The 16006-nt window shown below is 44.6% G+C and overlaps 2 protein-coding genes and 1 long non-coding RNA gene across 9 annotated transcripts in view; 2 read left to right on the top strand and 1 right to left on the bottom strand.

Moving 5' to 3' along the window:
* The first annotated feature begins 764 nt into the window (after positions 1-764).
* abcb9 (ATP-binding cassette, sub-family B (MDR/TAP), member 9) lies at positions 765-15282 on the top strand. Of its 6 annotated transcripts, none has more exons than XM_069181923.1 (13): positions 765-1654; positions 2673-2917; positions 3283-4012; positions 5047-5161; positions 6329-6459; positions 7286-7323; positions 8294-8491; positions 9816-9944; positions 10699-10887; positions 11195-11368; positions 12235-12394; positions 13121-13257; positions 14032-15282. In XM_069181923.1, the coding sequence occupies exons 3-13, from the start codon at positions 3349-3351 to the stop codon at positions 14335-14337; spliced, it is 2241 nt and encodes a 746-aa protein (XP_069038024.1). In that variant the 5' UTR covers positions 765-1654; positions 2673-2917; positions 3283-3348; the 3' UTR covers positions 14338-15282. The 6 variants fall into 6 exon arrangements, with proteins under 6 accessions (XP_069038024.1, XP_069038023.1, XP_069038022.1 ...); XM_069181922.1 differs by having other exon boundaries at positions 766-1573; positions 7286-7491; XM_069181921.1 differs by having other exon boundaries at positions 766-1654; positions 7286-7491.
* Positions 12581-16006, bottom strand: part of LOC107079771 (uncharacterized) — a 4472-nt gene continuing 1046 nt past the window's right edge. The window contains exons 2-4 of one of the 2 annotated variants that reach the window (XR_011182961.1): positions 13956-14091; positions 13387-13464; positions 12581-13233 (exon numbers count right to left, since the gene is read on the bottom strand). This is a non-coding gene — a long non-coding RNA (uncharacterized lncRNA). Of the gene's footprint in view, positions 13363-13386; positions 13465-13955; positions 14092-16006 lie in introns of both variants that reach the window. The other variant, XR_011182960.1, reaches the window with a different exon arrangement.
* vps37ba (VPS37B subunit of ESCRT-I a) overlaps positions 15648-16006 on the top strand; it is a 21601-nt gene continuing 21242 nt past the window's right edge. Inside the window, exon 1 of the mRNA XM_006640232.3 lies at positions 15648-15844. Coding sequence (XP_006640295.2) covers positions 15740-15844 — 105 coding nt within the window. The 5' untranslated portion in view covers positions 15648-15739. The remainder of the gene's footprint in view (positions 15845-16006) is intronic.

The raw sequence follows: 16006 nt of genomic DNA, 5'->3' as shown, positions 1-16006 counted from the left end.
CTGGTCACTTGCTCTGTGATGAAACCCTTTTGAAAGAGTGGACCAGATAAAGTGAAATGAGACTTGCATATTTTAAAATGCTCATGTAGGTGTCGTCTTGTCCTGGGGGTTATTTTTATATCTGCGGCTGTCATTGATGGTATATTCTAACGGTTTAAAATCTGAAGCATTTTCTAAACCACTTTCCAAAATTCATAACTATCTTTATTCTGCTGTGTTAGCTGAAATGTAACCATTATGTTAGCTGTGTCTCTACAGAAGGGGAAAAATCAGAGTGGGAGTGTTTGAGACATAGGAAGCAGTGACAATATTCTTCAAGTTTATCATCATTTGAGAGTGGTTAAGACAGGGATAAAGGGAACAATCTGACAGCAAATTGTTATGCATACTGATGTTTTCATAACGGTAGTCTTGAAGTATTCTATTTTTGGGAAAGCTATTGGGACATCTAATGGCTGTGCATTAATCTCCTGTGTCATTGCCACACTTAAATTAAAATTGCAGTACTCACAGGGGACTCAACCAAGCTCCATTGCAGAGGTAAGGGCATCTCAGTCAAGCCCTTGTGTACTGTACATAAAACGACGGGTCATACTACTACAGAGTTCAGAAACATATGCAAAATAAATATTTATCAATGAAAGCAAACGACCGTCCTCTCAATTTAGTTTGTGCACTACAGTATTCGGAAGTTGGTCTGCAGCTGGGGTTCTAACCGAGACAAAGATGAACAGATAAACTGTGGAAATAGACAACTGTGGCAATGGGTGGTTGCGTTCCACTGTTTCACAGCTCCGAAGTACCAAGTGCAGTATAGCAACGATGGCACGCTACAGCCGAGTCGCGTTTTTCGGGAGCAGGAACTATAGACCACTGCTGGATTTCAGTTAACGCCGCAAGCAAAACCTCGTTTCTCAATTGTGAAGAAACTACAGACACCTTGCGCAAAAAAAAAACGTTAACACTCAGAACATGTAAAAGAGGTGAGAGGGGGTAGGTAGCAGATCCCCTAGATATGCAATGAAGTAAGGTTTGGACACATTTTGAAACATATCCAACAGACCAATGCAAATAGCAACATGTTACAATTGAGAATTTTCCGGACTGCATTTGGAATTTGATGATACTGTGGGTATCGTTTGTCTCTAGCTCTGACCTCATCATTATTTCCACGAAAATAGTTAAATATTAATTGCTTTTCTGTCTTTTTAAATGTATCGTATTACATCATTAGTATATTAGCAATAGATTCGTTACAAAAACGACGTTTTTTACATTTCTCTTATACGAGCTACGTCCTAGACTCATTCATCGCAGGATTATAGTGTCGCGCAGGGGACGTCGGCAGTAGCGCCTCGCTTCACAGGGGCGAACTGGTTCCCATTACAGTTGATGTAATCAAGGCTCGATTTCTGTAAGAGCCGCACTCGGCGAGCGGCGGTTTTCTCGCCCAGCCTCCAAGGCAGCTTTCCTAAGGCGGCGTGCGGAGAAGGCGGGGCTCGCTCGTCTTTCCTGGGCTAAAGATGCACCGGCCTTCCTCCGTGGTGCTCCGCGTGATGTCCCAGCGCAGTCGGTAAGCTGGACCGAATGTGCGCCCGCTTGTCAGGTCGGAGCTGCCAGAAAGAGCCGTCGGCTCAGTCCCGTGGGAGCGAGGGTGAGTTTAACAACCGCAACTACAGAACTGTCAGTGGGTTTGACATTTTTCGTGCTCAGATGTACAGCATTCAGCACTGCAACATTTTCACCTTGGATTCTTCCTTCTGATTCTATAAAGCAGCCACATTAGTAAATTATAAGTGCGCAGATATTTTTTTCCCTTCGATTTAATGTCACGTTTATTATAATGACTGAGAATAAAAAAAACGCGCTTCGTATTTATATTCAATAATCTGTAACGTTGATACCTGTGGAGGCGATGGCATTTTCGAACGCGTCTTAAACGAATTATTTCTCAACCTTCCGCGATGCCTTTAATAAAAGGTCATGTGTTTTACATCCAGGTAAGAGGGAGACGGTATTCCACTGAGATTTACGTTTTTTAAAATTTTTCGTTTTTTTAAAAATATTTGGTTTTAGTCATGTACAATTCCAATTAGTAAAACCTAACTCATAAATTTAGAATAAAAAGAACACCGCGTTTCGCATAAAAATGTATTTTTATTTTATTGGTGTTTATATGTGTGGTCTGATCATTGCACCAGTGAGCGATTGTTGTGAATTGTTTCAGGCGCAGAACATTAAAAGATTGTAAAGTTGAGGAGTCAATAATAATAATAATAATAATAATAATCAATAATACTCAGCACCTGCTTATTCTCTTATTGATACAGAAGTACAACTTCCAGTATAATGCTTAAATATTCTCGTGACTGATATGTTTAAAGAGTATTGTAGTCTTTTGTCATAGGAAAGAATCAGGTGTGGTATTTGAATATGCTTGCTTAGATTATGCTTGTTTAGGAAGGAATCTTTGCAGCTTCCTAATGTTATTAGAGACTGTTGGCAGACATCTGTTGTATCTGGTATAAGTGGTGCACACTGCACGTGTTCACTGCTTTCTCTGTGACTGTTCTCTGTGGTTTGGTAAAAACGTAGAACTTTGAAATTCGCAGAAAAGCTTTAACAACAGAGGAAAGAATTAGTAGATTCATTATTTTTCTGCTTTGATGAAGGAGCCGCACTGACTCTTGTGGTTGTGATCTGGACCGGGCGAATTTCTGCAGTATTGTAACGCAACGGGGGCTCAGGCGGGCGCCCTTGCCGCATTAGGTCGGCCCCCCACCGTCGGGGGCTCGAACCCGGGACTCCCGCGTCACTCAACGGGGACCCAGCCCGGTGAGCTAAAGAGAGATCTCTCCACAGCCCAGTAGCTGTAGTCCTGCTATCACAGGGAAGGGCGGCGACATCACCTGCTCTGGTAAGCCGGCTCTTGCACACCCTGATGGCCGTATGCGTTACAGTATGTTGGTGCAATGGGGGAAAAATAAATATTCTTCCTCACAGAAAAACCCAAACCCTGTCATGAGCACCTGGCTTTAGGGCAAAGACTAATAAAGCTTTTCTCAAATTGAATGGTTCTGCGATGTTATTAATCCCGCAAAAATGTAATCAAATTCAGAATTCTTCTGGCGTCCTCCATTTCTTCTGGTATCCTTTATCACATGAAGCGTGTGTTCAGAAGGGCGGTCGATGAAAGCGGGAAAGGCAGGCGGCGGGGACTGAAGTCCCAGTCGGGGGTGGTGGTACACATCCAGGGCCCAAAATCATCTTCTCTTTTTCCAGCCCAGCTGCTGAGTGCGTTGGAGACCCCAGTGGCCCAAACCAGACCTCTGCTGGGTAGCAGTAACGATGAGGGCTGTGGTCGCCGTGGCCTGCAATCTGTTGTTCATCCTGGCCGACATCATGGTCACCACCCTCTTGTACATTCGTGGGACCAGGATAAGCCTGTTCATGGAGGACTTGGGTAACTTCGACCTGTTCTGTTCTACGGTCGACTTGTGGGTGACCCTCCTAGTTCGGGTCACCTTGCTGCTGGGGGCTGCTATCGGCGTGTCGAGGAACGTTACGGAGGGCCCCCGGAGGGTGGCAGACTCCCAGAACCTGGCCGTCATCTTGTGCCTGGTGGTCATGGTGTACGCCGTCACCAAGCTCCTGCTCTTTTCGGAGCACGAGGCCTCGCTGACGCACAGCCCCTGGTTTCTGAGCCTGTTCTCGTGGACCTGCGCCTCCTCGCTGGGGACGGTGCTTCTGTGGAAGCTGCTCGCCAGAGTCAGGCCGCCCAGGCCGTCTCTGAAGATCAACGCGGGCAGCGAGGACTCAGGAGACAGGGCGCCGGTGCTGGGCCCGGAGGACTGCAGCGGCGACGAGTGCGAGGAGGAGGGTGAAAAGTGCAGTGACAAGAGGAAGGGAGAGTCTCGTTCCACAGCGACAGTGAGCCAACTCCTGGCCTACTGCAGGAAGGATGCTGGTCTGCTGGGGGTCGCCTTCTTATTCCTCCTCATCTCTGCTTTGTGTGAGTTTTCCCTTTCGGAATCGAAAGTGTTCTGCATTTAGTCTCGTAACATTCACCCGTTTTGCCCAGAAAACTTCAGTTGTGGGCCCAGATGCTCTCATGAAAGGAAGATACCAGCGGTGGGCATCAAAAAGCTAACGATTGCAGTGGTTGACATTTAACAAGACTCAACACACTCCCCTAACAAATTTAGATATCGGCATGATCTATTTGTCTTAAAAAACTGGCCATTAGAATTTCAGACTTTATTTTTTCTGATTTTGCAACAAGCAGTGTAATAGTTGGGTTTTTTGTAATGGCCGCAGATATGCAGATGTGCTTAGTCGTTATAAGCTGCTGATGTTGCAAACCTGTTAGGGTTTTTGATTCCCCCACAGAGTATGACATCATGCTGTTGCTTCGCATGGCCACTCTCCTGACCTTCGTGGTTTGGTTTTAGCAACTGTTAAAGTGCAGCACCTTACTGTCATTGCCAATTCCTTTTCGAAAGCACGAGTTTCCACTGACTTCGAAATGACCTGCAGGTTTAGTAATGGTAGATCTTATCACCTGTTTGAATTGATGACTGTATTAACATCACTTTATTGACCACATACGTTTTCTTGTATTAGGTATTTGTCTTTTTCACAGACCCCAGCTTGCTCTCCGTAAGACACACAGACAGGGAGAGAGAAGCTTGGGGTCAGAGCGCAGGGTCAGCCATTTATACGGCACCCCTGAAGCAGCTGGGGTTAAGGGCCTTGCTCAGGGGCCCAACAGAGTAGGATACCTCTGCCAGCAGCAGGATACAAACCGGCAACCTTCCAGCCACAGGTGCAGATCCTTAGCCACAGTGCCTCCGCTCCGCCACCAAGGGCTCTGCAGTCTGTGGATTTGAATCCAGACCTTCACCGAGAGCAGTTTATTCTGGGGATTTGAACCCGGATCCTCAGTGACTGCAGACCAGCGCGCTACAGGACGAGCCACAGCGCCGCATTGCGCATTTTAATGTTGTAAGCCTGTTAAACTTGCCTTGTACTTGTTTCCTTTTCCAGGTGAAGCCTTCATCCCTTATTACACTGGACAGGCGATTGATGGGATTGTTATTCATAAGAGCATGGCAGACTTCACCAAACCCATAATCTATTTGACAGTCTTTGCACTTGTAAGGTAAATCATGAAGACTGACCGATTACCATGACTTTTATTCCTTATCATACAGTAGCTCTCATGTCTACTGTATTCAGGCTTGTATCGGTTTTCCCTTGAATGACAAACGCTCACAGTAAGCCAAGCATTCCCTGCTCTCCCATCTCCAGTGTGCAGAACCTCTTGTGTAGCAGTGGCTTCTGCTGCTCTCCGCTGGACAAGCAGCAGTAGGAGAGGGTACAAACAAGAGAAGAATGAACTTGTTTGGGTTTTTAGCAACTAACTGTCCAATGTTTTAATCCTGCCACTTCTGGAAAGATGCCAGGCTGTCAGCTGTGACAACATGGGTAGTTTACAGTCTCGCAACGTTTTGCCTAGAAAAGGTTTACTTGTTCATTTGTTACTCTGGTTGGTGTTTCACTGTCAATTCTGATTTTTTTTCTGTTTTCTTTTGCCTGGGAGTGTTTACCTGATTACTCTTCTCAGGGCTGATTCCATATCTGGTTTTAAAATTACTCACACTTATATAGCGCTGTTCTGGACACTCCACTCAAAGAGCTTTACAGGTAATGGGGATCCCCTCCACCACCAGTGTGCAGCTCCACCTGGATGACTCTACAGCAGCCATAGTGCACCAGTACTCTCACCACACGTCAGCTCTCAGTGGGGAGGAGAACAGAGTGATGGGGATTATTAGGAGGCCATGATTGGTAAGGGCCAGGGGAAAATTTGGCCAGGACACCAGGGTAACACCCCTACTCTTTTTGACAAACGCCCTGGGATTTTTAATGACCACAGAGAGTCAGGACCTCGGTTTTACATCCGAAGGACGGCGCCTTTTTACTTTATAGGGTCACTGTACTGGGGATTAGGATCCACACAGACCGCAAGGTGAGCGCCCCCTACTGGCCCCTTTAATACCTCTTCCAGCAACAACCTTAGCTTTTCCCAGGAGGTCTCTCCATCCAGGTACTGACCAGGCTCAGTTTGCTTAGTTTCAGTGGGCTGCCAGTTGTGAGTTGCAGGGTGATATGGCTAATCGTGATGGCTTTTTGTAACAGAGCCTTGAACTATTCATGTCCAGGCAGCATTTAAACTTGGCATTAAAATGCAAATTGTACAGCAAAGGAAGCACCCGCGTTGAGGTTAATGTGACAAGTGTCCCTTTATGTTTGGCTTTGTTTCCAGCTCCATTGCAATGGGAGTTCGAGGTGGCGTTTTTTCCTTGACTTTTGCCAGACTGAATGTGAGATTACGTAACCTGCTCTTCAGGTCGCTGGTCCACCAGGAGATTGGATTCTTTGACGAAAATCACACAGGTAACAATAGACTACTTGCCTTTTCTCTTCATATTAAAATTGCTGCAAAGTTGGAAGACAAAAATCATTAGATTGTAACTTTTGAAGTGAGGCTTTTTTCTACACGCTCAATAAACTTGATGCTATATATTCCCATACATTGTGCTTCCAGACTTTATATAGTGAATATAGTGATGTTTCTTTTTGTCCTTTATGGACATGATTGTAGGACGGGGGTAGGCACCAAGCATGATTTTAATAGGACTGAAGTACTTAAAACAGTAAGTACTGTAGGTAGGTTACTCTAATACACCATTTTTGAATGGGACCACTATTTACCCAATATTTGTACTGGAGTAAATGTACAGGAGTAAATTATTATTCTTACGGTCATCAATAACACATGGCCTTTAATATAAAAGCACAGTTTTTGCTTTTATGTAAAAATAAATGCTAGAATGTGAGGATGGGTTCTGGTTTAATGGAAGGGCGCGAGTGCCGTGCCACAGTGAGGAGACAGCGCAGAGTGGTACCCCTGGGGTTGTGAGTTCAGTCCTCTGGTGTAGAGCATGCTGCTGGCACTTTTGAGCAAGGTGCTCTCCCCTTTTTGCTCCGTTCAACCAGCTGCGTAAGTGGAACTAGCATTTCAGGGGCTTGACCTCAGAAGGGCAAGAGTCCCATCCGCGAGGAAGTCTTGCTCTTCCGTTTCGCTCCACACTCGCTGCAGGGAAGTCAGGGTACTGTGCGGTCCAGTGAGCCAGCTGAGCCATGGATTGTGGTCACTCAGGACAGTGAAGTCTTGCTGTGTCGCCTCAGTATGCCCGAGCCTGACTCTGCTCGGTTCCAGGCGACATCACCTCTCGGCTGACCTCGGACACGACGCAGGTGAGCGACCTCATCTCGGAGAACGTCAACCTGTTCCTGCGCAGCCTGGTCAAGGGCGTGGGTTACTGCATCTTCATGTTCGGCATGTCCTGGAAGCTCTCCCTGGTCACCCTAATGGGGTTCCCCTTCATTGCCATTGTTTCCAAGTTCTATGGGGAATACTACAAGGCAAGTGCTCTCCTGCCCTGTCCACACTGTCTCTTTGCTCTCTCATGCTGCACGCTTGCACAGGGGCTTCTTCGCTGGAACCACACAAGCGTGTTCCTTTAGGCTGCATGATTGCATGGCTCATGTCCAGTGGGTTGTGGGCTGGAGTCCCTGCTGCAGACACTGCTCTTGCACCTTGAGTGAGGTACTGTACCCCAGTTGCTCCAGTCCTCCCAGCTGTATAAGTGGGAACCACATTGCTGGGGGTGGGGGTAATACCTGCAGTGGACTGGTGTCCCTCCTGGGGGGGTCACAAGCTGGCTTGTTCATTTACCTCTACAGAAACCAGATGAGCTCTGGCCTGATAATGAGGTGGCTTACTGTAGATATGGAAGTCGCCTACATATCGCAGTTACATGTCACAGTAGCTGCATGATGCAAGGGATTTAAACAGCGGGCGTGCCTTTCAGCAAAGCCTTTTTACCCAGGTTACTCTAATTAAAAGCCTAGAAATACATGTGATTTTGGTTCTAGCCAAATTCATGGATTTCAGATGAAATGATTAAAAACACAAATGCCTCACTGAAGTATTTAACTCTTGGAAGAACTTAAACATCTATTACTTTCTATGAGGAATTAAGAACTTTAGTGTTTGAATATAAGGTCCTATACATACGAGTACCTGCCAACCGAAGAGCTTTGGCCTAAGCGATTTCTGCTTCTCAAAGACTTAGAAGGACTGCTCTCCCAGAGGAGGGCATACATCTCCAGGATCAGAATGCTGTGGTGTTTTTAGTTTAATGATGTCACCCCTTTCACACAGAAACTCGCCAAGGAGGTGCAGAACTCTCTCGCCCAGGCCAACAAGGTTGCGGAGGAGACGATCTCATCCATGAAGACGGTCAGGAGCTTTGCCAACGAGGATGCGGAGGCCGACAACTATTTTGCGAAGCTTCAGGAGATGTTCCAGTTGAACAAGAGGCAGGCTGTGGCCTACGCCTGTTACATGTGGTGCAGCTGTGTGCGTACCCTGCTAGAGTATCACACCTGGGCTTTCTCACTGCGAATACCCACTCGGGGGCAGAATATGCTTTCGATTTGATTAACATTTTCAGTATAAAGTGCGAAAGACATCTATCCAACTGGAGACGAAATAAGTGTGGGAGACAGAAAATAAAATGAATGTCTGTCACGTTAAACGTAATTTTGGCTCTGTTGTGAGGGCAGCACAGGGGTTAGCGTTGCTGCCTTGCAGTGCTGGGGCCCTGATCTTAATTCCAGACCTGGGGTGCTGTCTGCGTGGTATGTGTATGTTCTCCCTGCTGTCCTGTGGGTTTCCTCCAGGTGCTCCGGTTTCCTCTCCCGGTCCAAAGACATACTAGTTTGTTTTTTTTTCCAATCAAAATAAACGTTATTTCAGGGAAAACATCTCAATCAGTGCAAGTGGGTGATGGGGCCGGATGCGCGCAATGAAAGAGTCCCTCCGAGCCCTTTTCCCTGTCCTGGAACTCTGGAACCTTTCAGAGCTCCCTCGCCTTGGAGAAACCCCATTTGGCGACGTTACGTTTCAAGAACATACTCGTAATAGGTTTATTCCATGCTGAAAAGAGAAGAAAGGAAATGAGGCTCGACAGCCGAAATGTTGTTTCCATTCTTCTCTTTTCAGCATGGAACAAACCTATTACTTGTTCCTTTCCAGCCTACGCATGCTGACGCAGCTACCCACCTGAGCTAGTTTAGTATAGTAGTAGGTTAATTTGCTTTCTGGGAAAATTGCCCCTAGGTGTGCGTGTCTGTGTGTCTGTGTTTGTGTAAGCCCTGCGATGGATTGGCATTCTGTCCAGGGTGTACCCTGCCTTGCACCTGTTGCTTGCTGGGATAGGCTCCAGCTCCCCAGCAAACCTGAATTGGATGAGAAGGTTAGAGGATGGATGGATGAAAATGCAGCAAGATTTTGCAGTGGAGTAAAATGCTTTAAAAGATGTGGTCCTGGAAAATTTTGTGTGGTACACTGTGATCTTTCACATTGCGAAAGACTGCTTTCTACTTATACATTGATATTTTGTTGAATAGTTATCCATTGAACTTTCCTTAAACTTAGCAGATGCTGATGCTGGAAAAAGTTTGTTTTTTATGAAATTGATTTTCATAATCGTCTTAACATAGTGCGGGGATGTTTTAAAAGATGTGAAGTCAGCAATTTACAAATTCAAGATTGATTTTGATGTACATAGAGCTCTCTTTCCACCAGGACCCCACTCATTCGTGTCCAAACGGCAGTGTTACAACGCAGAAGTGAAAATGACGATATACAGTTAGGTTTTAATGAATTTTTTATTTTTCAGATCTCAGAGCTGGCCATGCAGGTCAGTATTCTTTACTATGGAGGACATTTGGTGGTGTCTGGGCAGATGACTGGTGGAACCCTGATTTCCTTTGTCATCTATGAGCTGGAGTTAGGAGAGTGTTTGGAGGTAAATAGAATTAATAGGAACCTTGTGTGCACCCTTGCATTATTGAAAAGCTACAACAATGTTTCAAAATATATCATCTTCTACCATTGGTGTTATGAAATCCAAGATCCTTGTTTTCCCTGTGGCCACACTGATGAAACTATGCTCACAAAAATGCATTAAAGTCATGCACAGCTTGCTAACAGGAGAAACTGGAGGAGACTCCAATGTTGTGGGGCAGTTCAAATCAGTGGATGAAGAAACTGATCTTGGATTAGCAGTTTTTTATCTATTTCATCTGCATTTAAATCTGTAGAAAAACTGTGCTGTACTGCATTGATCAGGCTGATCATTTAGGATGCTAATCAAGAATAGTTTTTAAGAAATACATTTTTCACATTCAGGAAATGCTTGCTCATCACACATTTAGAACTATATTGTTTTATTCCGAATCAGACTGAATTTAAAGCAGATGAAGCTTCTGTCCTTGTAGTTTTGTGCTACTGATGGACTTGGGCATCTGTAGATGGTGGACATACATGGCTGCAGTGAATTCAGTGCACTTGTTTTGGAAAACCTGTGAACACATTTAGCCAAAGAGGTCAAATCAAAATGTATAAATTGAAAAATAATTAATCAAAAACTAAAAAAAAACCCAGTAAATCGATAAATCAAGTCATTCTGAGAACCGTTTAAAAAAAATAAGATGAATGGAGGTCAGATTACAATCCTTCCCGGGGTTGTCGATGACACCAGTGTGTGAAATGTCTTGCAGGACATTGCGTCAGTGTACACGGGGTTAATGCAAGGAGTGGGGGCTGCGGAGAAGGTCTTCGAGTTTATAGACCGGAAGCCCAAACTGTCGCACAATGGGCAGCTGGCTCCAGACACTTGCAAAGGACTAGTGGAGTTCAAGAATGTAACGTTCTCCTACCCCACACGTCCTGACACACCGATACTAAAGGTGAGTTCAGTGTTTTGTAAGTATGTACCCAACACTACCATCTTTCCTGAAGGACTACAATGGACCTTACATAATCATCACAGATAAGGCATCGGTAAAGCAAATAATTACCATTGTTACTAATAATAATCTTTTTTAAAACCCTTTCAATGTGTGTGCTCCCTTATACCGTGGTAAACTCTAACATTAGATATAATGTAGTCTTGATATGATGCTTCTTATTTCTGGTGAATACCTTGGAATCCCCTTTACGCAAGCAAAGTGAACTGAGATCGGAGATCTGAGCGTGGGCGTGTCTGTGTTCCAGGATGTATCCTTCACGCTGAGGCCTGGCGAGGTCACTGCACTGGTGGGGCCCTCAGGCAGTGGGAAGAGCTCCTGTGTCAGTCTGCTGGAGAACTTCTACCGGCCCCAGCAGGGCGAGGTGTTCCTGGATGGCCACCCTGTCCAGGAATACCAGCACAGCTACTTGCATGCCAGGGTCAGTCTGAGGAGGCAGGGTCTCTTTCCCAGCACTGTGTCTTGCCACAAAATGTTTGGGGTGGTGTGATCTTTATTCCCTGATTGAGGATGTCTGTAGCTCCTTGAGGGTTAGACATCCTCCAAGACCAGGGTTAAGGTCCATGGATGTAGTTCTGTCAAAACGAAATGGCCTACACTCTTTAACCTTAATGTGTATTGCATATGCTCTTGTACATATCTCTTAAATCTATCCTTAGTTCACCAGCATGTGGTGTCCTATCTCCTCTGCAGAGGAAACGGAAAACAACTCTGAATAGAAAAGCATTTTTTTTTAGAAACACACTCATTTGAAATCACCCCCCGCCAACACACACACATGCACAAAGCAAAGCTTGATTCTGGCTGCAGTGAGTGTAGTTTCCATTGTGTAATAACATTTACAAAGGCCAGAAATCCAGACCTGTCTTGGAATGAAAAAACTGCCAATAATTTATCTTCACATTTCTCATGTTTTACCCAGTTGAACCACTAGATGGAAGTAGATATTAGTCAGCTTGGAGTATTTTGCAGAGAATGACATGTACAGTAAGTCAAATTGTTTAACTGTATTGGTTGTGGGGAATCTGTGAACCCCAGCTCTTTTGATGTGTCAAGGGGAGTTTTGTTCTAAATGTAGAAACAAAAAAAGAAAACACGGTTTAAAAAAAGAGACTTGCTCATGAAGCATATGTTACATTTCTTTCCAGGTGACTACAATGCATATCTTTTATGAGAGTTTAAACTAAGAGATGGCAGTTAATGGATTTTAACTGGTTCAGGCACACATAAGCAGCCGATTCACAGCAGACAAACAAACTGAGGCCATCTGAACGGCATGTTTTCCAGGTGTCTCTGGTGGGGCAGGAGCCTGTGCTGTTCGCCCGCTCGGTCCAGAACAATATCACCTATGGTCTGACTGACTGCTCTACGGATGCAGTTGTCCAGGCAGCTATAAAAGCCAATGCCCACGAGTTCGTGACTCAGTTGCCAAATGGCTACAATACAGGTAACTATACTGAAGCCTCCAAAGTGCTGTAAGTCAGTAAATGGACATCTTCTTTCTCCAGTAAAGTAAAAAAATATATCATAATGGAGTAACATCCTGAAGAAAGTATTTGGCAAAAGAGGTACAACCAGAAATATCAAAACACAATTCATCTGAAAGGCAAAACAAAGGCCAGAATGAACAGCATCAGAAGGGCTTTTGGGCAGTTTTAATTATCATCTCAAATCTGGTTTGGAAGTTTAAATTCAGTCTGTTCTGAAACAACATGGTGGAGAAAAGATTTACTGCATTAATGCAGTTAATAAAAATGTTCTGCTTCAGATTATAAACAGACAGCTACAAAGTCCAGTACTCACAGATATGTTACCCAGTTGTCAAATGGATGCAATGCAGGTAATCATACTGAAGTGCCAGAATACTGCAGGGTATTAAGCAGACAGTGATCTCTTCCTTTCGACTGTAAAGTCAGAAAGTAGAGCACCATGGAGTAGCTGGAGGAAAGAAAACGGAACTCATCCTGAAACTGTGGCTGTTATCAGCATTTCTGCCCAATTCCTGCACATTAGGGTCACACTGTGGAGGATACAATATTGTCCACATAAAAGATTACATGCGTTAGTTGTACACGAATGTCTTTCATGGCCAACGAAGATGAGAGCAGAGAGTGGACCCTACTCTTAACAAGTGTTAAGAGGAGCGTCCACACGCCCTTGTGTGTTTCTGCAGGGGTCGGGGAGAAGGGTGCCCAGCTCTCCGGCGGTCAGAAGCAGAGAGTGGCCATCGCTCGCGCCCTGATCCGGAATCCCCACGTGCTCATCCTGGACGAGGCCACCAGCGCCCTGGACGCGGAGAGCGAATACATCGTGAGTCCAGGCCGTCTCGTCGCCTGTCCTGTATCCGCGCAGGGGCAGAGGAGGGAATAGTCTTCCTCTGCTGAGCTGGCAGGTCATCTGCAGCTGCTTCCAGGGCTGTGTGAAAGTAACGGAGCTCACCTTGCCTTGGAGGAACACACACTCACTGGTGTACGGCATGCCAGCTGTCTACGATCCAGAATCTCGAAACATGTTTTACTGAAAACTACAGCATTGTTTCCTATTATTTTTCAGACTGTACTGAACTCATCAGGTCTGCTAAGCAAACTCAGCCATTACTGGGAGTCCAAATTGATCGGAATGATTAGTGAAATATTGGATATATGATCTCTTTAGGACAGAGCAGATGGTTGTTGTTTTTGAAAGGCTTCGCTGCAGTAAAAACATTTCGCTGTTAGGGAAATCCCATTAGCTTGTTCTAAAGTGAAAAGACCTTAAATTGTTTTATCATTCCTGACACCATTATGTGGTAAAGATGATATAGTTATTTCCAGCTGACTAATATTTCTCTCACACTGACTGGCCTCAACATTGTCCACAGCATGCAAATCATGAGAAAAATGCAAATCATGGTTCAGACTCTCTTTGAGTAAATATTTTACAGCATCTACAGCAATGCCCTTTTTAGGCACAAATAAAGCTACCGATTCTTTGCAGTAAATGCTGTCCTGAGCAACTTATTAACTCACTTTGAGATAAACGTTTCTCCAGGGCAAAAAACAGCAGGACTCACTGCAGCTGACTTCTCTTCTTCTCCCCCCTCAGGTTCAGCAGGCTCTGAACACTATCATGCACAGACACACCGTCCTGGTGATCGCGCACCGCCTGAGCACAGTGGAGAAGGCGGGCAACATCATTGTGATCGACAAGGGCTGGGTGGTAGAGCAAGGCTCCCACAAGGAGTTAATGGCAATGGGGGGCCTCTATTCCAAACTGGTCCAGAGGCAGGTGCTGGGGATAGAGACGGGAGCCGACGTTCTGAACCCCCCAAAGAACAGTATGTGGCACCTGGGAAAATCAAAACTGAGAAAAGAGGAGAGCAGCGATTCTGAGGAAGACTTCCGTTTGTGACGAGGTTGACCATCAGAAATCTGGTGCTATAGAACTAGGACATACTGTACTGTGTTTAGTGGTATTATTATTATTATTATTATTATTATTATTATTATTGTATAAAACATGAATCCTTTCCCTAATACTTTTGCTTTGTGGTAAAGTCATTGTATCTGGTCCTACCTGCCTCACTTAAATAATATACAAACTTTCACAGAGGAGGAAGGTGATAAAAAAGCAACCATTTTGTTCCTGTCAGATTGTGTGTGCTTCATTCTGAACTGAGTAGCTTTCTTACAAAAGAAATATGCAGATATACTGGTGAAGTGGGGGGTGACTTCAGGACAATAACCGAAAAACAAGGTTTCGCATATTTTAAATTTCTAAGTTCCACTTACCAATTTCTAAACAAGGAGCCATGTTATCTGCACATCTGCTGCCCAGACTGTGCGCCTGGAGTTTTAGACTTTAACCTGTGAATCATTCTTGACACTTCTACAGGTGTGAGATGTCATGCTTCCCTACCTGACTGTACGCTGTCCCAGATAAGTCCCCTTCTCTCGCTATGGTTGTACAATGTCTTTGCAACTTTGACGGCCCAAAATAATACAGTCCCTGGTCCAAAGATACCCCTTCACCTTTGCAAGAGACCAGTGGGTGGTAGCTGCTATGTTAACAATAAAAATGAAGCGTATAGCACACAAGTAGCACTAAAATAACACACCAGAGTGCAAGTTCCAAGACGTTTAAATTCTAAACATTTTTTGTACTAGTTTCAGGGAAAATAGATGCATCTCAATTTTAGTGGGTCAAGCAAGTTTATCTGACTTTATCTTAAAGTCTATGAAATCTAGAAAACACTGTAAAGCTTTTCCAATATGCATCATGTGAATACACAGGGCAGACCTTAATATGTTTATAATAAATAATAAAAATATATTGAGTTGACTATTCCTCTATGAACATGCAGAGTTGCTTTTTTTGTTCCGTTTTTCGTGTGTATATGTTAATTTAGAAATACCAGCTGTCCTTAATGAAAAAATACTCAGTATTCTTTCAACAATTATTTTGTAGTTAATTCCCAGATTTCCAACAACAGCAGAAATGCTGTAAGATGATTATAAAACTCATGCGAAACTGCGGTAACTGAGCTGCTGGAGGCGATATTAAAAACTAAGCACGTTTCTGAGAACAGAGGTCTGAAAATCGGTGGGATGTACTGCTCTAGCCATCGAAACACTTTATTAGTGACGTCAGTGAAAGAGCATTCTCTGACGTCACCGCCGCTCCTTCTCCCTGATTTGACACTTTGGGACAAGAAATCTACAGCACTTCCGGTTTGGAAGCAGTTTTTTTTTCCCCTTGTGTTTGAGCCAGTGGGAACCTCAAGCAGGATTATCAGCGCACAGCCAAGTCAGATATGTCCGGGTTCGGTAACAAATTGAGTTCTTTCTCCATCTCGCAGCTAAACGAGTTGCTGGAAGACGATGAAAAACTCAACAAAATGATCCAAGAGATGGATGAGGTAAGAACAGCGACCAGGATTGCGGTTATGAACAGCTGAACATTAGTCACTTACATTAACCCTAAAACAAGAAGAAGAGGCCTGAGCTATTGAGGTTCTTAAATTGCATAACTCCATACTTATAAATATATAAGGAAGTAGCTACAGAAGGATAGGGGTCTA

The sequence above is a fragment of the Lepisosteus oculatus genome, chromosome 22 (assembly GCF_040954835.1).
Source record: "Lepisosteus oculatus isolate fLepOcu1 chromosome 22, fLepOcu1.hap2, whole genome shotgun sequence".
In the NCBI taxonomy this organism is placed as follows: Eukaryota; Metazoa; Chordata; class Actinopteri; order Semionotiformes; family Lepisosteidae; genus Lepisosteus; species Lepisosteus oculatus.
The sequence above is the reverse complement of the archived record's forward strand: the minus strand, read 5'-3'. Positions and strand labels throughout refer to the sequence as shown.